Consider the following 19,955-nt stretch of genomic DNA (forward strand, 5'->3'; position numbering starts at 1 on the left):
CTGTTTCCATTCTGAAAGAGAAGTTAGCACGTAAGCTAGGGGGTTGCAGGGCATTTACGTTTAGTCCATCTTGTAGTTTTGAAGTTTAGTGGGACTCACACTGAGTCTCACTTTATAGCTTCACAACACTTGATTGTTTTCGTATGAATAAAGGCTAAAGTTTGGAGATAAGACGTGCGCCCAGGAGGTGCGCGGGATGGACTGTTTAATGGAGCAGGCCTGGAGGGCGGGGTCCTTGGCGTGGAGTTGTAAGGTTTCCCACCGGATTTGTCAGCTTTCTCACAGGCAGTGACAGCCACTTCTTCCTCATTCCTCCGCTGTTTTTACCTGGTTTCATTACTAAAGAAATGGAAGCAGTTTAAAATTGCACAGCTGCCAGAGTTTAGGTTTTTTGAATGAGAACTTCCCAGTAGTTAATTGCTTACAGCCATATTACATCCTGTAAGGCCCATCTGAAGACCCTTTCTACGGTAGCTGGAGAGACGGTTCCGCGGTTAAGAGCTTGTCACTACTCTTCCAAGAGGATGTGAATTCATTTCTTTGCACCCGCATTGCATAAGTCACAACCCCTGTGACTCCAGCTCCAAGGGAGTGAAGGCTTGTGACCCATTGGCTATATCCACTCATAATTAAGTAGTGATGATGATGATAAATCTTTTTGAAAAAGAAAATATGTGTTAAAGTTTGGCCCCAAAAAGAAGATTCTGGTGATATTTATCCGTGTGTGTGTGTGTGTGTGTGTGTGTGTGTGTCCAGAAAACTACCAGGGACAACACTGACAAGTATTATCAGCCAAGTATAGACAGGCCGAGTCAGAGGTCTGTCTGATCCGAGTGTAAGGGAGGACATGCTTTTTTTTATATGTTTGTTAATGGTGTTACGAAAAATGTCCTGGCTAGGATGAAAAGTAAACAGGTAGCTATATTTGAGAAAGCACACTGTCCATGTAGTCTATGCCTTGATCTTTTATTTATTCAAGTGGTCAGCTCTCTGGTCAAATCTAGGAGTAGGTCATTGTTTCTACTAATGGCATGATTTTGCCATGTTAACCGAGATGCAGTTGTACTATGGCAAATGTCCATTGCTACTAATTGTTTCTCATGATTTGTCAGCTCATATTTCACCAAAAGTTTATTAAACCATGACAAACATAGTCAGTGTTAAGTGTGACTGTTTTCAATGTAGTGGTTGAAAGTGTCACATTGTTACTTACTTGATACTTCCTGAATTCTTCATGGACTTAACCTCTCTATGTGTGTGTAGCTGTGTGTGTGTGTGTGTGTGTGTGTGTGTGTACTGGTGTCATCCCATTATATGTAGAGGTTGGGGACACCTTGGTGTCGGTCCTCAGTTTCCACCTTGAGACAGGGTGTCTGTTGCTGTTCCAGTGTTTAGGCCATGCTGGCTGGTCCGTGACTTTCAGGACAGCCTCGTCTGTGCCTCCCACCTTGTAGATGCTTTCATTACAGACGCTTATGCTCTGCATCTGCTTTTAATGAGGGTTCTGAAGATTTGAACTCAGGTCTGTGTACTCCCATGGCAAGAACTCTGATGCACTGAGCCATCTCCCAAGCCTGATCTCAGACACTGAGACTGTTAAAGGAGCAATTATATTTCTTTCGAAAATTCATTTTCATGCTATTTTCCCATCTTAAGTTGTCATTTTCTCATTTTATTGGAAAAGTTGTTTATTGATAACTTTTTATTAAGTGATTTGTAAGTAGTTTTACAATTTTTGTAATTTTGTCTCTTGACTTTGTTAATGTATTCTGTGATATATATATATACTATTTGACTTCTGACTGGTGTCTTTTGCTTTATAGAGTTTAAAAAATGTATCTTTATTTTATGTGCATGGGTCTTTTGCCTGCAAGAATGTCTGCTCTTAACTACTGAGCCCACTCTCCAGTCCCTGGAAGCATCTTTCTTTCTCCTTGGAGGATGGATGCCTTTGGCTCAACTTCGTCCCACATCTTTAGGGTGACAGGTTAAAGTGTATCCCTGTTTTCATTGTCTGAGACTCTGTGGAGGCGTGATGTCCAGTGGAGCAATGAACTGAACCCAGAGGTGTGAGAGCCATATTCGCCTCACCCTGCCAGCTGTCTTGGGTTGTCATAGTCTCATCTTTATCTGATGATTGATACAAGAGCATTCTAGCAGGCACTGAGTAGAGACGGAGCTTCCATTCTCCAGTGAGAGTGTGCGTGTGTGTTTTGTGTCATGTCTGGTTAAAAGCACACATTTTGTGTTCACATTTTAATAGCTACTTAATAGTCTGTATTTTAAAAGTCATGTTGTTTCATAATTGCATTGTTTTTTTCTTAGTGTATAAGTGGGACTATGTCATACAATCAGGGGTGTCTTAGATCTGATGAAGGGTGTGTGTGTGTGTGTGTGTGTGTGTGTGTGTGTGTGTACAGGGCTAACACTTACAAAGTTTGTGATGTAGTTTACAACTGTTAACAAAAGGGAGTTGTTTTCTTTATGGCAAAGTGCATTCATGTTGCTGGGCCCGTGTGCTTCTTATGTGACTCATTTGAATGACATTTTGTAGCCTGGAGGTTGTAGTGAGTGAGGTACGGCTTAGTCACATACAGAAGTACATTTCCCAGGTGTGAGGAGCCTGGATCGAATAACAGCATTACCTAGGCCACTGCTAGCACATAGTTACATTTTTCCTTTTGGTCTGAATAATTTAATATTCAGGAATTGGGGGGCATTAGGTAGAGTATCAGGCTCTCGGTGTTTAATTTAAATAATCAGAAGCCTATCCAGTGTTAGTTGCTTCCATGAGCCTCCGAGCCTCAGGGTGGCACCATCCCGAGCCTTCTCTTCTATCCTGTAGTAACTGCCAGCTCGCTTGCTGAAGAGGGCGTCATGGAACCCTAAGCTTTTTGATGTGTAAAAAGATTCTGGGTGACAGTCACTAGCTCAGGATTGGGGAGTTCTGTTTTGGAAAGCATGAAATTCGTATTTGTGGAATTAGGGCACGGAGCAGACTCCGTGGGCTCCTTACTCCAGCCGGTGCATGGACTTGAGGCTTCACTTGAGCTTACTCTTAAGGTCTTTCTAGTTTGTTAGTGTTTTAAGCTTTTGTTTACAAACCTTTTACTGCTGTAAATAGCCACTTAGGAAACCTGGTCACCGTTTTGTTGACTATTTGCATTTTTTCTTTGCCATGAATTGCTGTCGTATAGCTTTTTTTTTTAATGAGTCCCAATTCTCCCCAGGAGGACCATGTCATTGGAGTTTGGCAGTGTAGCACTGCAGACACAAAATGAAGATGAAGAATATGACAAAGAAGATTATGAAAGGGAAAAAGAGGTGAGTTACTTGGGAAAAAGCCCTCGAACCCGTGGTCATAGTTATGGCATCTCTTATCACTTTTGAAGGGATTTATAATTCATTAAACTTCAACAAAGCAGAACTTGGAGCCTGGTTGATGATGCTGGACTTTTCAGTGATGGAGGAGTGGGGGCCGGAAAGATGGGTCCGTGGTTCTGGGCATCCGTCTTCCCAGCCCCCATCACTCCTGTCATTCTGCAGTTGCGTACAGATATGGAACTTAGCCGTGCTTTGTTAATTTTAGTGTGTGCTTCTGCATCTTCTAAGAGCAGAGAGTATCACGTATCTCTTCATCCTGGGGCTAGGTAATTACCTCTAATCAGTGACTCCCTAGAGGGTGTCTATCGCATTACCAGAGCGTAAGGGTCCCAGGACATATGCTGTTGCTGCTGTTCCCACCACCTGGGCAGAGTGCGTCTGGCAACTCAGATGCCCTGTGGGAAGTCCATTTTCACGTGTCCAGGGTCTGATTCCTGGTGAAGTGGGATTCTGAAAGGCGGGTCTGCTCTGTGGAACCCGAGCCCGTGAACGAGCACCATGATTTACGGTCGGCTGTGCTTCCATAAAGAAGCTTTTCAGTTGCGGTGTGTGCGCACCTAAACCCGACACCCTTATAGAGAAAGGAAGGCTTGCCGTTAATCATTAGCCCCGCTGTTATGCTAGGGAAACGGTGAACACGAGCCATGTGCAATGAAAGAAACTCACTGGGAGGCGTAGGGCAGCTGTCCGCACTGTCACTCACTGGTGCCAGGGCAGCTTGGGTAGTGCCTCGTGTGTGTGTGTGTGTGTGTGTGTGTGTGTGTGTGTGTGAGTGTGATACTGATGTGACTCCCCTGACTCAGTTGCAGCAGCTGCTCACAGACCTCCCTCACGACATGCTGGACGACGACCTCTCCTCTTCGGAGCGCCATGATTCTGACTGCAGTGTGGATGGCATAGCGGGAGAGTAAGGCCCTGGGGTCACTTCCTCTTGTCCATTGTACTCCATAAACCTTCCCTTGAGTCTCCGCTGATAATCATGTAAACCGAAACTTTAAATGGATTTCTAAAATCATTTGCCTTAAGGTTGAGGGAAAAACAAATCTTGGGTTTCTTTGTGTTATTTCTGGCTAAATATGATAGAGTGTAGATCTAAAGTATTGGTTTTTCTCAAGACTGCATCCTTCTGAGCAACTGGAGGGGAAGTGGATTGAGCGTGACATACTGCCCAAACCTCACGGTGTGAACGTAAGTGCCTTTGGTGGCCACAGCACTAGTGCATGTTGGGTAGATCTTTGTGCTTTTGTTTTACTCTTGATGGACTAACAGGACTGCACTGGGCTTATATTTTGGAGAGCAGTGTGGCAATGGCTGGGAAGAAAGTCGAAGTACAACTGAAGACCAGCATCTTGGGTACCATCCTGGAGAAGGTGGAGATGAAGGCGGAAGTGGCTATAGCCCTCCAAGTAAACATGAGCAGGCTGACTTATATCACCTGCCGGAAGACTTTAGGCCATACACTGGAGGTCAGAAGCAGGAATTTCACAAGCAGGCAGCTGGTGTCATTACGTTTTCAGATCCTCAGAGGGACAATTTTCAGGTATTGTAAGAATCTGATGTTGAGGCATTTGTGTGTGTACATGTACGTGTGCGCAGTGTTTGTTTAAGGACACACATGAATACAGCAGTAACATGATTTAACAACAGTTTCTCTGAATCTACTCTCCCAGGTTCATGATAAATTAGACTGTTTTCTGTTTAAAATTTAATGGAATTGTGATGCCAAGCCTGATGTTTAAAATGGAAGCTTCTTGGAAATAGTTATTTAAACATTAGAGGTTAAGTCTGTGACGGCTCCTTCCTCACTTCCTGTTGCTTCTGGCTTTCCTGGCCTGCTTCCCTGAGAAGCATACAATTTTAAAGTAGCAATTCCAAGTAGACCGGAGCTATTAATTTCCTTCATGTTGATGTCGCCAGTTTCATAATGAATTTAAGTCTAATGCTTCAAATTCAATTCCTGTATTGTGTGCTGTCACAGCTATAGATGGGGTGACTGTTAAGGGAACACACTGTGCCATGACTGTGGGGAGTTCTAAAAAGGCATTAGGACATAGTATGTCTTAGAAATTTTCAATGACAAGAAATCTCTCATTTTCCCAATTGCTATTCTGTATCACTCAATGGCATTATTATTATTATTATTATTATTATTATTATTATTATTATTATTGCTGCTGCTGCTGCTGCTATTACTGTTACTACTCTTCTTTTGTTCATTGAAAGGTAGTTATGTTTTCTTTATCTCTGGAGAATGTTATTTACTAAACACTAATTGAGACTTTATTATCCGTGAGTTGGTATCACCTGCTCTCATTTCTTGAGCCTGTGCATGTTTGATGTTCCCAAGATCATGATACCATCTTAATAATTTGTGATACGATCTCATTGTAATTCCTAGGTTTCATTTTTGAAGTTGACGCCATTGTGTGCTCAAAAATTCATAGTGTTCAATATAGTGAGTACTGTTTTTGAGAAAAATATCTATGAAAAGTGGGACAAGAGCTGAGGATTGTAGGTCAGTTGGTGGAATGCTCACCTAGCGCACATGGCGCTTTGGGTTTAATCCCTAGCATTGCATGAAGCAGGCACAGTGGTGCACATGTGTAGTTCCAGCACTTAGAGAGTAGAGGGAGGGGTCCAGTAAGATAAGTTTGGAAGAAAAGACCGAATCTTAATTGTTAATTTTATTTGTCATCTCTTAATAGCAATTTGGTTCATCTCAAGGACCCAACTGCCAAGCTTTGGCTCCATATAAAGCTATCTATAAACCTTACCACGCTTCTGTGCAGAGCAATAGTTCACCAGCCCGGGAGATGGCAGGAAGTGACGTGTTTGAAGGCCTGCAGCAGCAGTTTTTAGGAGCTAATGAAAGTAGGTGTTCTGCTTGTGTTCCTTTATTTGACTGCTTTTGTTATTTTGTTTTGAGCGAGGGCCTTGCTGTGTTGCTCTGGCCAGCCTCGCATTAATAGCAATCCTCCTGCTCCAACCTCCCAATTACAAGGACTACAGGCCTGTGTTACTACACACAGCTATGCTATTTTTTGTTAACATAATTGGGAAATTTTGAACACTTAATGAATATTTGTATACACATTCAAGAATTAATATTTTTTAAAGTAACTTCCAAAGAGCCTGTTTCCTTATTTTAAAGGAATATACTGAGATATTTATAAACAAAATAATAAGCAATTGAATGTTAATTTCAAAATAGTATATTGAGCCAGGGAGTGGTGGTTCACTTGCAATCCCAGCTCTTAGGAGGAGAGGCAGGAAGATCTGTCACCAATTAGGGTCAGCCTGAGTACACGGTGATAGCACTCCAGGCCAACCTGAGTACACAGGGACAGCACAACAGGTCAGTCTGAGTACATGGTGACAGCACTCCAGGTCAGCCTGAGTACACAGAGATAGCACTCCAGGCCAGCCTGAGTACACAGAGATAGCACTCCAGGTCAGCCTGAGTACACAGAGATAGCACTCAAGGCCAGCTGGGATTGCCTGGTGAGACCCTGTACCCTGTATCCAAGGATTGCCGCTGTGACTGCAGCTCTATGGTAGGGGGCATGTGTGGGATTTGTAAGATCTTTGTTTTCATTCCTGGCACCTCACAAGAGAGAATGTTGGTAGGGAGCTATGTTAGAGGGCTAAAAATAACTGCTTCTTTGGGACTCAGCATGCTGGGCTCCCTCATGTAGCAGTACATGACACTAAAATGGCAGGGAAATGTGCACTGTGTATTTCAGGCCTCACGCCCGCGCCCGTCCCCACCCCCCAGCTTAGTCTGCTTTGGAACATGAGTACACTTATTTCCCCAGTCTTAGATGTCTTGCTCTGAAGACATGTAATTAATATATCAGCTATGAAGTCCTTATTTTTTCTTTTACTTTTTATAATCAGAACTGATGCTGATCTCGGGTTTAGTTATGTGTTACTTGCCCCTGTCTTAGTCACTGTTCTCTTGCTTCGAAGAGACATCATGACCAAGGCAGTTCTTTATAAAGAAAGCATTTAATCGGGGCTTGCCTAGAGTTCCAGAGCTTTAGTCCATTATCATATGGCAGGAGCATGCAGCATCCATGCTGGCACTGGAGCAATAGCTGGGAGCTACATCATGATCTGTAGGCTGAGAGAGAGAGTGTGTCCAAGACATGCACACACACACACACACACACACACACACACACACACACACACACAGAGAGAGAGAGAGAGAGAGAGAGAGAGAGAGAGAGAGTCAAAGACACACACACAGAGAGAGAGAGAGAGAGAGAGAGAGAGAGAGAGAGAGAGAGAGAGAGAAACAGACAGAGAAAGCAGAGAGAGAGAGTGAGAGTGAGTCAAAGACACACATACAGAGAGAGAGAGAAACAGAGACAGAGAAAGCAGAGAGAGAGAGTGAGAGTGAGTCAAAGACACACATACAGAGAGAGAGAGAAACAGAGACAGAGAAAGCAGAGAGAGAGAGAGAGAGAGAGAGAGAGAGAGAGAGAGAGTCAAAGACACACATACAGAGAGAGAGACAGACAGAGGCAGAGACTAACTCAAGGCTTGGCATTGGCTTTTGAAACCCCTCCCCCTCCAGGCCTATCCCCAGTGGCACACACCTCCTCCCACAAGACCACACCTCCTACTTCTTTTAATCCTTTCAGTTAGTGCCATTCCCTGGAGAGTAAGCATTCAAATACAGGACTCTATGGGGCTCTTCTTATTCAAGCCACCACACACCCCAGCCTTTTTTTTTTTTAATGTAGCGTGTGTATAAATGTGACTATAGGGAAAACACTTAAAGCCACTAGAGGATTTTGAGATGAAATGCTAGTTTAAAAAAAAAAATTGAAAACCCAAACAAAAAAGACGTACAGTGACTATCCTTAGTGTTTTCATAGATTGAAGCTCTTATCGTCCTGCTCCTGGTGAATTAAATTAACTTTGAACTATTGTGCATTTTGATGAGCCAGTGTGACTCTAGAGTGATGGGAGATCTGGGCTAGGCCAGATAGGACACCGGGCTCCTTTGACTGGACACAGTGTTGCTTTAGGCTTGTTCCGGCTGCAGGACAGCTGAGGGAGTCCCATTGCTTTAGGCTTGTTCCGGCTGCAGGACAGCTGAGGGAGTCCCATTGCTTTAGGCTTGTTCCGGCTGCAGGATTGCTGTATGGGTCCCAGAGCTCATTTGCCTCGAAAGGCGTCAACAGCAAGTGTGGGAGAGGCTTCTCCTTACTTGAAGTGCAGTGAAGAAGTAACAGATGCACAGGGCAGAGGTGGTTTGGGGTGGGGTGACAGTCATCACAGTTGCTCCTGTGTCTGCTCCTGCAGTCCCCTGGGAGTGACATGCTTTGTCTTCTGTTACTGTTCCTATGAATCTGCATGTTATCAAGTTAATTTATTTCCAAGATTGTTCATCTTTTTAAAGTTGGCTTTTAGAAGCTACTTGAGTAACTTGATAGTATCGCCAAATTGCTCAGCTACAACAGTTAAAGAATGAGTCCAATGGAGGCCACACAAGCTCAGGAAGAAAAATCAGCGTGTTCTTCTTACGGGAACCTAGACATATATGTAATATATGGCACATATGTAAACAAGTGCACATGTGGGTACAGTAAAACATGAGGAAAGAGAACAAGAAAGGCTAACAGGGGAAGGGAAAGACTGAATGCAGGTAATGAACATGAAATCTGAAAGAGGGCATGAGCTAATCGCTTACCTATTCCTAATTCTGTCTGGGACGTTTTATTTTTAATGGTGGGTAAGTGCATAAAATAGATTTGATAGTGAAATGTAAAATCCAGTGTGCAGTTCTGTAGCTTTTTTTGTTTGTTTGTTTGAGACAGAGTTTCTCTGTGTAGCCTTGCCTGTCCTGGACTCCAGGCTGGCCTAGAACTCATGCCTCCCAAGAGCTGGGATTAAAGGTGTGTGCTACTACGCCTGGCAATTGCAACTTCTGTTTTGAGTGACTACTCTTAACTGTTTAGAAGCTCACTGAAATCTGATGACTGTGGATTTGGTTGATTTGGGTGTGTAATTTTTTTTTATTTGCAATTTTTTAATAATAAGGTTTAAAATTTAAAAGTAAAGTGAATTTGGAGAGATGGAAGTTTGAGATAGTTTATTTCTGTTCCCTTCCTCTATAAGGCCAGAGAGATGCTTTCAATATTCAGATTTTTTATTTTATATTTTATTTTCAAAAAAAATTTTTTTAAAGACAGGGTCTCAGTATAAAGCCCTGGTTTGGAACTTGTTGTGTAGACCAGGATAGCCTTGAACTCACAGACACCTGCCTGCTTTTGCCTGAGTCCTGGGACTAAAGGCACGGACCACCATGCCTGGCCTTATGTTTTGTTTTTTAGTTTAGAAAAGAGTACAGATTACTTTGTTAATAAATACTTATGACAATATTAACCAAATAAAGAATATCATGAAGTTGAAGTGTTTCACTACTTACACCTGTCATTTTCCCTGGTCCTCTCATCTGAGTGGTCTCTATAATGACTTTGCTTCTGAAGAAGGCAGCAGTGTTCCACAGCCATTATGTGCCACTGTAAACATAAAACAGTGCGTTCACCTGTCTGCTAGAGAGAACATATTGACAAGGCTATCAAGCAGTGTTCTTTCAGCCAGTGTGCCAGCAGCTTCTGTGCCTGTCTGGCCCTGTTTTTCGATAGCACGTTGCTCTGTTGTAGCTGGTGTTAGTGGTCCACATTCAGATGGTGAGACTTTCCTCCAGGAGGTGACCTGTAGTGAAACGTGTAGTATGGCCTTCAGTAGTATGTCCTTCAGTAGTATGTCCACACACCTGGAGCCAAAGCTTCACAAAGTGTGCATCCTCACTGCAGGATGCTCTTTACACATTCTGGATAATCTGTCTTCATAATCGAAAGGATGCAAATCGCCATCTGCTGAGTCGGTTTCATGATGTTCTACCAAGTTGTTTAAAAAGCTTGAAGTACACTACCATAGCTAAGCACAGAGTTTAGTATGTTTTTCTCTAATAAATTGTCTCTAATTCCAAAGCAGACTCTGCAGAAAATATACATATTATTCAACTCCAGGTTCTTAACAAAGCAAAGGAGAGACAACTGGACAGCTTAGTGGAAAAGCTGAACGAAAGTGAACGCCAGATTCGGTATCTGAACCACCAGCTGCTAATAATCCAAGGTGAGGTAGCCCCTGGCTTGGAGCTCCCCGCCCCCACCACCTGTGCAGGAGCCGGGCGGTTGGTACCGAATGCGTCTATTTTATTCTCGCTTAGCTTGTTGTGCTTTTTGTCCCCAGTACTGTCCTTTGACCTGGGCAGAGGGCTCACATAGTCGGAGCAGAGCCCAAGCCCAGGACTTCTGTGACTAGCGTTTTCAGGCATGGCTTTTTTTTTTCTTTCCTCCTTTCCTTTGATTTTGTTTCCCTCCTCTTCTCAGGTGTTAGAGTCAGTGAGCATGTGGGTTTAACTGTGCTGACGGTGCTCTGCCCTAACAGCTCCTCACGTTTATATCATTACATTGGTAATGAAACACACACACACACACACACACACACACACACACACACACACACACACACACACACACACACACACACACACACACACACACACACACACACACACCCCCCCCCCCCCCCCCCTTGATATAGGTCATAGGGTAGTTTGTAATGCAGCAGAAGTTAGGGGCCCTAGCTGTCATCTCTGGTGTGGCCAAATGGAGGTCCTGACTGCTTGTTCTTCTGCGCTCCAGCTTTAGTCAGTATTTCAGTGTCCATCTGTAGAGTAATTTCACGGCTGGACTGGACACTTCACATGTAATTCAGAGTGAAGCAGAGGTGCTCTCTGTAATGTTCGTTCATAAGATCTTTCTGGAGAGATGAACTTGTGAAATGTTATAGTGAAGTATTTGGGAAGGACCAAAGCCTGGGGAATTCAAGAGTTCCTTACAAGTATTGAAGGGGTGAGGGTCTCCCTGTGTGGCCCAGTGATCTTGTCTCAGCCTTCTGAGTCCTGGGATCACTGGTGTGTACAGCTATGGTTTGCTCTAGGACCCCTTTTGATTGGCACAAGCGTCTGTCTGTGGAGCTTCATAAGTATATTAAGAAGTATTGGGAATCCTTGCCCAGGGAGGGAGGCCATAAGGATTACAGGCCGTGGTTCCGGGTCTTTATTTTTGCCATTAAATAATTTTTGTTTTGTTTTTTTCTAAAGCAACTAAAACTCATTTGTCTGAATTGAATTTCATTCAGATATAGATCTATAGAGGTTGTGACAATTACGGTCCCTCAGCAGTGACAGTATTTATGTAAATGTCTTTCACACTCCAGATGAAAAGGATGGGTTGACCCTCAGCCTTCGGGAATCCCAGAAACTCTTTCAGAATGGAAAGGAGAGGGAGATCCAGCTGGAAGCACAGATAAAAACTCTGGAAACCCAGATCCAAGCGTTCAAAGTCAGCGAAGAGAAGGTAAACTTCATCTTCACTCGTCAGAACTTTAGTTTGGGGCTGGGCGGTGGCTCAGCAGGTAAGGGCGCTGAGAACACCAGGGTTCGGTTCTCAGCGCCCATATGGCAGCTTGCAGCAAGCTGTAACCTCAGTCCCAGGGGATGCCATGCCCTTTTCTGGCCTCTGAAGATACCAGGCACATGTGGTGTACAGACATTCATGCAGGTACAACATTCACAGATTAAATAATAAATACGTATTAAAAGAACGAAACCCTTTAGTTTGTATGAGAGTAAATTCAGAAGCGCATTGTTTCATAGATGCCCTGCCACTCACCTGGGCCATCTGCGTGTGCCAGGGGGAGGTGGCAGTTCTTCTCTGATTACACCGGCATGTCTGTCCTTTTATGGGTTTTATGCTTTCTCCGAAAGTTTCAACTACTCTAGTTTTGCCCTTTCTGCAAATTCTCTTGTGGCCATCTGGATAATCTTTCCAGAATACAGTTCTGACTGTATTACTCTCTTACGTAAAGGCTTTCTATGACCTACTTTACCCGAGGGACAGGGTGACCTTCTGTCCATGGGCCCTTTTCTCTCCTCAATCTTATTTTTGTATGCTGTTTCTCAGCACTGCCTATTCCATGCCAGTGCCGTTTGATTAACCAGGTCCTTCTTCCAGCCTCTTACTGCCAAGTCTCTTTCCTCAGGGTGATTGCTCTCTTTGACAGACAAAGAGTCTCTTGAAGGCATCATTGGGCTAGCCTCATGCTTGTAGCTCTGCTACGTAGGTCAGTAGTTAGCTTATAGTTGGTGGTTAGTACATTCTGAGTGAGTCTTGCTTAAAATTACGTTGCATATATGTTTTCTTTTTACGTGTTTTTCTGTTCCTGTTTGAATGCTGTCCTGACGGTAGCTTTATAGTGTATTTTAAAATTGACAAGCAAGGATTGTCTCTATTCAATAAAATATTAATTTTCTTCTTTAGATTTTTATGCCTTACAATTTTATACATGTGTCATGCAGGTTCTTAGAAGGACAGATTACTTGCCCAAGGGTATAAAGTCAGTTATTGACAAATTATCGAAGCGTAAAGATCTTGAACCAAATGGTTCCCTTCAGAGTTTCCTTATTTTAAGGTTATATGATAGCAACTTTCCTCTCAGCTGCAGGTTTCATTTTCTCTGGCTGTAAAGCCTACATAACCACAGATTTGGGGCCTTGGGAAACCATCTGTGGGGCGTTATTGTACCCACAGTCGCAGCTACGCTTTCAGAGCTCTATGCTTGCTCTCCTAGCCTACTTAGGGAGCTGAGGCAGGATGATCACTTGAGCCTGGGCAGACAGTGGGATCCTGTCACAAAAAAGAAAACCAAACAGCTTCTTATTTAGTAAATGACCATCGTAGGCTTGCAGCCTTTAAGGGAGCAGCACATTTTCTGTGACCCTGCAGTTGGCTTGTTCTTCGCTTTACTCATAGACCAATGCAAACAATGCCGGAGCTAGTACTACAGCAGAGTCGCCTTGCCCTTCAGAGTCTTCGTTCGCCCTCTGCATGTAGCTGTGCAGTCTAGCTTGTCAGGGAGTGATTGTGCCCAGCAGTGTGGGCTTGTGGACAGCACCCGGGACAGTCTTAAGGAGCAGAGTTAAGATGCTGTCAACATGGATACTCTGTGTGTGTTTGTGCTAGCTGACCAAGAAGGCCAGAACAACTGAGATCACCCTGGAAAACCTGAAGCAGCAACTGGTTGAACTCCATCATTCTGAGTCACTTCAGCGAGCCAGAGAGCAGCATGAGAGCATCGTCGCGGGCCTCACACAGAAGTATGAAGAGCAGGTGTTAGCCTTACAGAGGAACTTGGATGCCACCACAACAGCCCTTCAGGAACAGGTCAGTGATTCCTAATGAGCAACTAGCAGTTGAGTAAAGTTGGATATTTTGTGGTCCCCCAGTTAGAAATTTTGTTGGTATTAATAGGTATAAAATGGTAACTGAACACTACCCCCTCACCTCCCCCCCCCAAAAAAACCAAACAAAACCCTGATTTTTTAAAAATAATGAGTATATCTGAAAGTTTGTCTTTGGATACCTTTCTTGTAGGTAGGACCAGTTAGTACCTTTTCAGACCTCATAGTGCTAGACAAACTGCATTTTTTAAATAATATTTCTTCATATTGTTGAAACTGTCATAGAGTAAATGCCAACTGAAAGTATGAGTGTACTGGCACTGGCCAGACCCTGAGGTTGACCTGGGAGCCTTTTGTAGGTCTCTGAGCTTTCACCTCTCAACAAGGAGTGTTGAGAAATGGTTCTTTTGAGAATAGAAGTTAGATATCTGCAATCCAGTATTTTAATGGCTGACAGATACTTCAGATAGAAAATCACACACCAAACCTCTTATAGACGCATCATAGTCTATTGTATAAGAAAAAAAAAAATCTTTGGACTAAGTGTATTATGTGTGTGTGTGTGGGGTGTGTGTGTGTGTGAGTGTGTATGTATGTGTGTGTATGTATGTATGTATGTATGTATGTATGTATGTATGTATGTATGTCCTTCCAACCTGTCAAGTTTATGTCAACTTGAAAGGAGGGAGCCTCAGTTGAGAAAATGCATTCAAAGACTGGCTGTAGGCAGGTTTGTAGGGCATTTTAAAATTAGTGATTGATGAGGAGGCCCAGCCCATTGTGAGTAGGGTCACTGCTGAGCTGGTGGTCCTGGGTTCTATAAGAAAGCACACTGAGCAAGCCATGAGGAGCAAGCCAGTAAGCAGCACCCCTCCATGGCTTCCTCTCAGTTCCTGCCTCCAGGTTCCTGCCTGGCTTGAGTTCTCACCCTGACTTGCTTTGATGACGAACAGTAATGTGGAAGTTACAGCAAAATAACCCTTTCCTCCCCAGCTTGCTTTTCGTCATGATGTTTCATCACAGCAATAGTAACCCTGACTAAGACAATAATAACTTAAGTAAATTCCATTTTTGATCTTGAGTCTCATCCCTAACATAACTGTATGTATTTTCAAATTTTCCCAAATTGAAATGTGTCCCATGCTGAAAGCACTCAGTAGTCTGTATGATGTATAAAACAAGAAAGAAAGTCTGATCCAAATAAACAGCTTGTGATTCTAAGATCGAGTCCAGGAAGGAGTGAGTATTGAAGGCTCAGGTGTTGAGTGACTGGTTACCTGCCTTGTGTCCAAAACCTTAGATTGAATGAATACAGTTTCAGGATGAATTTTTCCTGATATAATTTAAGAACTAACTTAGCCCGAGAGAAAAAGGGAGGACACTAAGAGGTGAGGGTGTGGCAAACCTCTCACACCCAAAGTTCCCTCTGATTCGGGTTGCCAGCTCTGACTCTGAGGGCCCGTTCTATTTTTTGCATGTTTGGTAGATCGATTATGACAGAGTAATTGTTTGTGTAACATCTTGCTCCGTGATTATTTTTATTTTATGTTATATGCTATATTTTACTTATGACCTCATCTCATGTAGCCCGAACTGTCCTTGAATTTGCTATGAGGCCAGGGGTGATTTTGAACCTCTGATCTTCTTGCCTTTGCCGTCTGAGTTCTGGGGCTATGGGCATGTACTACCATGCTCTTATGCGATGCTGGCTTTATGCCTGGGTTTGGTGTGTGCTCGGCCAGCATTCTTCCAACTCATCCCCAGTCCATTTTATTTTTATGTGTATTCATGTGTTTTATTCAATTTATTATTTTTTCCATTTACATAGAAACTATTGTGAATTTTATAAAGGAAGGATTCTAGGAGTGGAGAAAAATAAAGTATGCATAATCAAAGAGTCTGCTTCATAGAAATTTAGCTAGAATTTGAGTTGCAGTTTTTTTGTTATTTTCCTTTTTTTCCCCCAATCATCTAAGGAATTTTTACTTATTTAATTTTAAAATAAACTTTATTATAAAAAGATATCACACACTGGATTTAAGCAGATTCAAATACTATATATTTCAGTGACCTTCTATACAGTTTGAAGTCAGTTGTTATTTTATTTTAAAGCATTCATTCATATTGCCCTTGGTAAACATAGTGGGATTGTCAGCTCCTGTGGAGTGTATGAAGAGATAGCCTCTGCTGACCTGATACCATCTTACTGGGATCAGTGGGAGGGATTCCCAGTGTGTTTGGAATCCTTTCTTGGAAGAATCATTGGCATACATTTTTCCAGAGCCCCAAATGTCTCTCAGGACAACCTCCCTGGTTCAGCCCGCTCTAGGATAGCCAGTTCCTTCAGGCTGTGGCAGTGATTCGAAGCCTGTGCCGCTGGCTTCTTTATGTGTCCCATGTTGCCATCACCACTTCAGGAGAGGGTCCCTAGACTAGAGGGTCAAACAGAATTTTGGTTCTGTCCAGAGTGGGCTTCAGACTGCAAACCACGAGCTGTATTTACTCTGACTTAACCCCCACCCCCAGGTGGTTTTTATGATATCCCCTTTGTAAACTTGTTATCAATTGGCTTAGCAGTATTTATAATAAGGAGTCAAATACTTATACCCAAGCTGTATAATTTTATAATCCAATTGGTATTACTAATTGGAATAGTGCCACAAAAGTCAGGTTCTCACTAAAAGTGAGAGAAAGGTAAAGAATTTCCTAGTTTCCCATGATTTCACCTCCTGCCCTCTGTGCTTACTTCCTGCATTCTCACAGTACGATTTCCGTGTGCCCACAGTGTGATGGTGATGTGTGGAACCGTTCATGTATCCGTAGGGTAGTTTGTTGACACCCACAGAATGACTTGCTGGGTGCTGGGAGTGCACGGACTCTGTAGGTCTCATTGGGGGCAACTGACATCTTGACGACACTGAGTGTTTCTATTGTGAACATAGAGTATCTGTCCAGTTATTTAGTTCTTTATTGATTTAGTCATATTTTTGTAGTTTCTTTATTTTTGGAGTAGTATTATAAAGGACATTTTTCAAATTTTAAATTCTCCTTGCTCCTTGGGATGTACAGGAAAGTGATTTTCCCCCACTAGCGGCATTCTGTAATTGCTTACTCATTTTAGTAGGCTTTCCCTTCTTATTTTCTGTGTAGCAGATCATGTCATTCATGGATAAAGAGTTTAACTGTCTTCTTTGTATTTGTATTCCTTTTATTTCATTTTCTTGTCATAGTGCATTGGCGAGAACTTCCAACAAGAAGGGTCATCCCTTCCATGGTCCTCATCTTTGTAGGAAAGTTTCAGGTTTTTCTGTTAAGTATGATAGATTTAGAATGTTCTTAAGGCATATTTTTCTTTTAAATCATAAATGGTTGCTCATTGTATTTCAAGGGCAGCAGGGTTCAGCACAGGGATTGCCTGCTAATCGCATGTGATGGGTGGCACAGCAGTCTGACACAGCCAAGTTTCTTGAGTGTCTGCGGACCTAGTGCTGTTTGAGAAATACATGGTTTTAATATATTATTAACGTAGTGCTTTCCTTTTTTTTTTTTTTTTTTACGTAGTGCTTTCCTAAACATCAGATTTTTCTATGTAGAAAAGACTGCTTATACAACATATTATAACAATTTCGGAACTATTGTGACCTCTAGAATATGTATTTGAGTGTCTTGCCACCCCATCAGGACAAGCATTTGTGCTGCATTCTTGTTAGCTCATTGTACATCAGCCATGCTGTGCTGGCTCCTTAGAGCTGTGCTTCCCGAGCTGGCCTGGGAAATCGCAGCAGCACGCCAAGAGCTTTGCAGCACTAAATAAACATGGACTGCTTTCCAGAAGCTTCATTTTGCTAAAACTCTGGTAGGAAAAATTTAAGCAAACACAGCTGCATTATGACAGAGAGTACACCGCTCACAGGAATTTTAAGGCAAAGTGAGAGCCTTCAGAGCCTCGTCCCTTTGCACAGGGACACTCTGTTTCTGGCATTTTGGACGTCCCTGTGTTTGTGTTGAGGCCATTGTTGAAGTTCCAGCTGTGTTAGGAAACCTGGTACCACAGGCCCACGCATTCTCACCTCAGAGCTCCTGCCAATGGGTTTCCTAGGGCTTCTCAGGGAGTTTAAGACCATTGCCACCCTGCTGCCCCTGCCTCTCCTGATTCTGATTGACATTCAGCCTGAGCAGCGTTAGGTGAGAAGTAATGACTGTTACAGTGATGGCTTCTTCTCCCTGGGCTCCAAACTCCATGGTTCTTTATGTCCAAATATGTATACACAGTGTCTTTCTCTCTCCATGGACGTATGTAGGCAAGACTGATCCTTATCTATCCCATAGTGTATATTTTTATATATCCTCGTACAGTCACACTCAACAATTACCATGTCTTTTTTGTCCTTACGTTTCACGTGTTCATCATAATGCTTGCCATGCGTAGCATGATGCATAGATGCCTTCAGGAGGCAGGAGAAGAAGGATGTGTAAAAGGCAGAAAGGAAGATGAGAGAAATAGAGGAAACAAGAGAAAGTCAGAGAAGGGAAGGGTTATTCTTGGCTACTCTTGGCTGCTCAGAATGGAGTTCATGTGTTCGCCTGTTTCCTTGTCTGAGGGTGTGGATTCCGTGACTCCACAGTGGCTTGCCTACGTTTGCATATGTATGTTGTTAACACAGCACAAAATGCAAACGGGACTGTAGTGTTTTTTCCTTTAGTAACAGAATCTTAACAGTGTCCTCTGTTAGCCGGGCCTCCCCATCAGCTCACGTGCTCTCTTGTTCTCCTGTGCACAGGTTAACCCTGGGAAAGAGAACATACTACCCGGTGAGGTGATGAGTTCACATCTGACAGTGCAATTTCTACTAACCCTAAACAGGAAAATGACGTGCCGACTTTTCTCCCGTTCAGGAAAATGTTTGCGTGCGTCTGAAGGATCACGTGCTGCAGCTGGAGAGGAACCAAGAAGCAGTCAAACTAGAGAAGACGGAGCTCATTAACAGGCTCACGAGGAGCCTCGAGGACAGTCAGAAGCAGTGTGCCCACCTGCTGCAGTCAGGTGTGTGTGCTTTGTGGGTGGCCCCCGGAGGCCACCGTAGCATGGGCGCAGCACGTAGCTGGATCCGTGAACTTACTATTATTGCGTGTGCACGTCACGGTTCCCGTGTGGAGACTAGAGGATACTTCACAGTCGGTCCTCTCTTTTGACCTGAGGTCTGGAGCTCAAACTCAGGCCGTCTTGCCTCCCGTTCCCAACACAAATTATCCTGCAAGTACTTTTACCCACCACACCACCTCAGCAGCCTGCAGCCCACAGAAAAGTTCACTGGTGGTCACTTTCTTTTAGAGTAGATTATAGGTGCAACTCATATTAAAGGTGCAGTTCGCTTCCGTTATGTAATCTGGAAACTACAGGCAGGTTTAACATTCCAAGTAAACATCAGCCCCCTCCTCCTCGAAATCAGTGCTGTGGTGCCTGAAACTGCTTCCCTTGAGGGAAAGGAAGGAACACACATGCCAGGTGGTGCTCTGCTCTGAAGACACAGAGTTCTGTCCTCAGCCACCTTTGACTATGAGATCTCATTTGCCTGTTTTAGACCCAGTATTTGATTCAGTAGTTCTGTCTTTTTTTTTTTTTTTAAATTGCCCCACAATGATGAGCTTCTTAACCTGGACACTGAGTTACATTTGTGTCACTGTTAATATTTCTAGTGTGGTCTCTGTGGTATTTGAAACATGCTTCCTGTACTTTTCGTGGTAGTGGTACTTTTAATTAATTTTATAAATTGCTGTTAAAGACAGTAAGATGCCAACCTCATTTCTGGTTGACAAACTCAGTGGGTTTTTTTGTTAGCTAATAAACACGCAAGTCACATTTTGGCGAATGAGCTAGTGGGATGGCTGGTCCAGGGCATGGGAGTGGGGTTTAATTACATGGTGAAAGTGCTAAAGTTAAAGGCTGCCTGTGGCCGTGCGTGTTCTGCCGAGGGACCAGGTTTGGACCCTGTTCTCGCTCCTCCAGCCCTGCTTAGCTACAGCCCCTTGCCCCCTTGCCATGACTTGGTGAGTCTTTTCCTTGGCTATGAGGCTTTGAACCGTGATCATTTCCCTCTGCTGTTCTGAGAGGGCTGTTCTCATTTAGAGACACCCTCAAAGGGCCCTTTGAACTAGAGTAGAGTCTCTCAGTACATTTCACCTACGAGTCTGTTGGGGATGGAGAGGTGGCTCAGAGGTGAAGAGTACTTCCTGCTCCTGCAGA

General features: G+C 43.4%; 1 protein-coding gene across 8 annotated transcripts in view; it reads left to right on the plus strand.

The window, feature by feature from the left end:
• The window catches only part of CEP152 (centrosomal protein 152), a 59,106-nt gene that overhangs the window by 540 nt on the left and 38,611 nt on the right, over positions 1-19,955 (plus strand). For 4 of the 8 annotated variants that reach the window (XM_084775487.1, XM_084775485.1, XM_084775488.1 and 1 more), the window contains exons 2-10: positions 3,231-3,324; positions 4,188-4,291; positions 4,500-4,572; positions 4,685-4,924; positions 6,090-6,255; positions 10,396-10,539; positions 11,689-11,828; positions 13,494-13,694; positions 18,608-18,755. In XM_084775487.1, the coding sequence (XP_084631613.1) occupies positions 3,238-3,324; positions 4,188-4,291; positions 4,500-4,572; positions 4,685-4,924; positions 6,090-6,255; positions 10,396-10,539; positions 11,689-11,828; positions 13,494-13,694; positions 18,608-18,755 (1,303 nt within the window). In that variant the 5' untranslated portion in view covers positions 3,231-3,237. Of the gene's footprint in view, positions 1-3,230; positions 3,325-4,187; positions 4,292-4,499; positions 4,573-4,684; positions 4,925-5,568; positions 5,840-6,089; positions 6,256-10,395; positions 10,540-11,688; positions 11,829-13,493; positions 13,695-18,607; positions 18,756-19,955 lie in introns of those variants that run through there. The other 4 variants (XM_084775484.1, XM_084775489.1, XM_084775490.1 and 1 more) reach the window with 4 other exon arrangements.

This window comes from Acomys minous (genome assembly GCF_964271855.1).
Source record: "Acomys minous genome assembly, chromosome: 3".
Lineage (NCBI taxonomy): Eukaryota > Metazoa > Chordata > Mammalia > Rodentia > Muridae > Acomys > Acomys minous.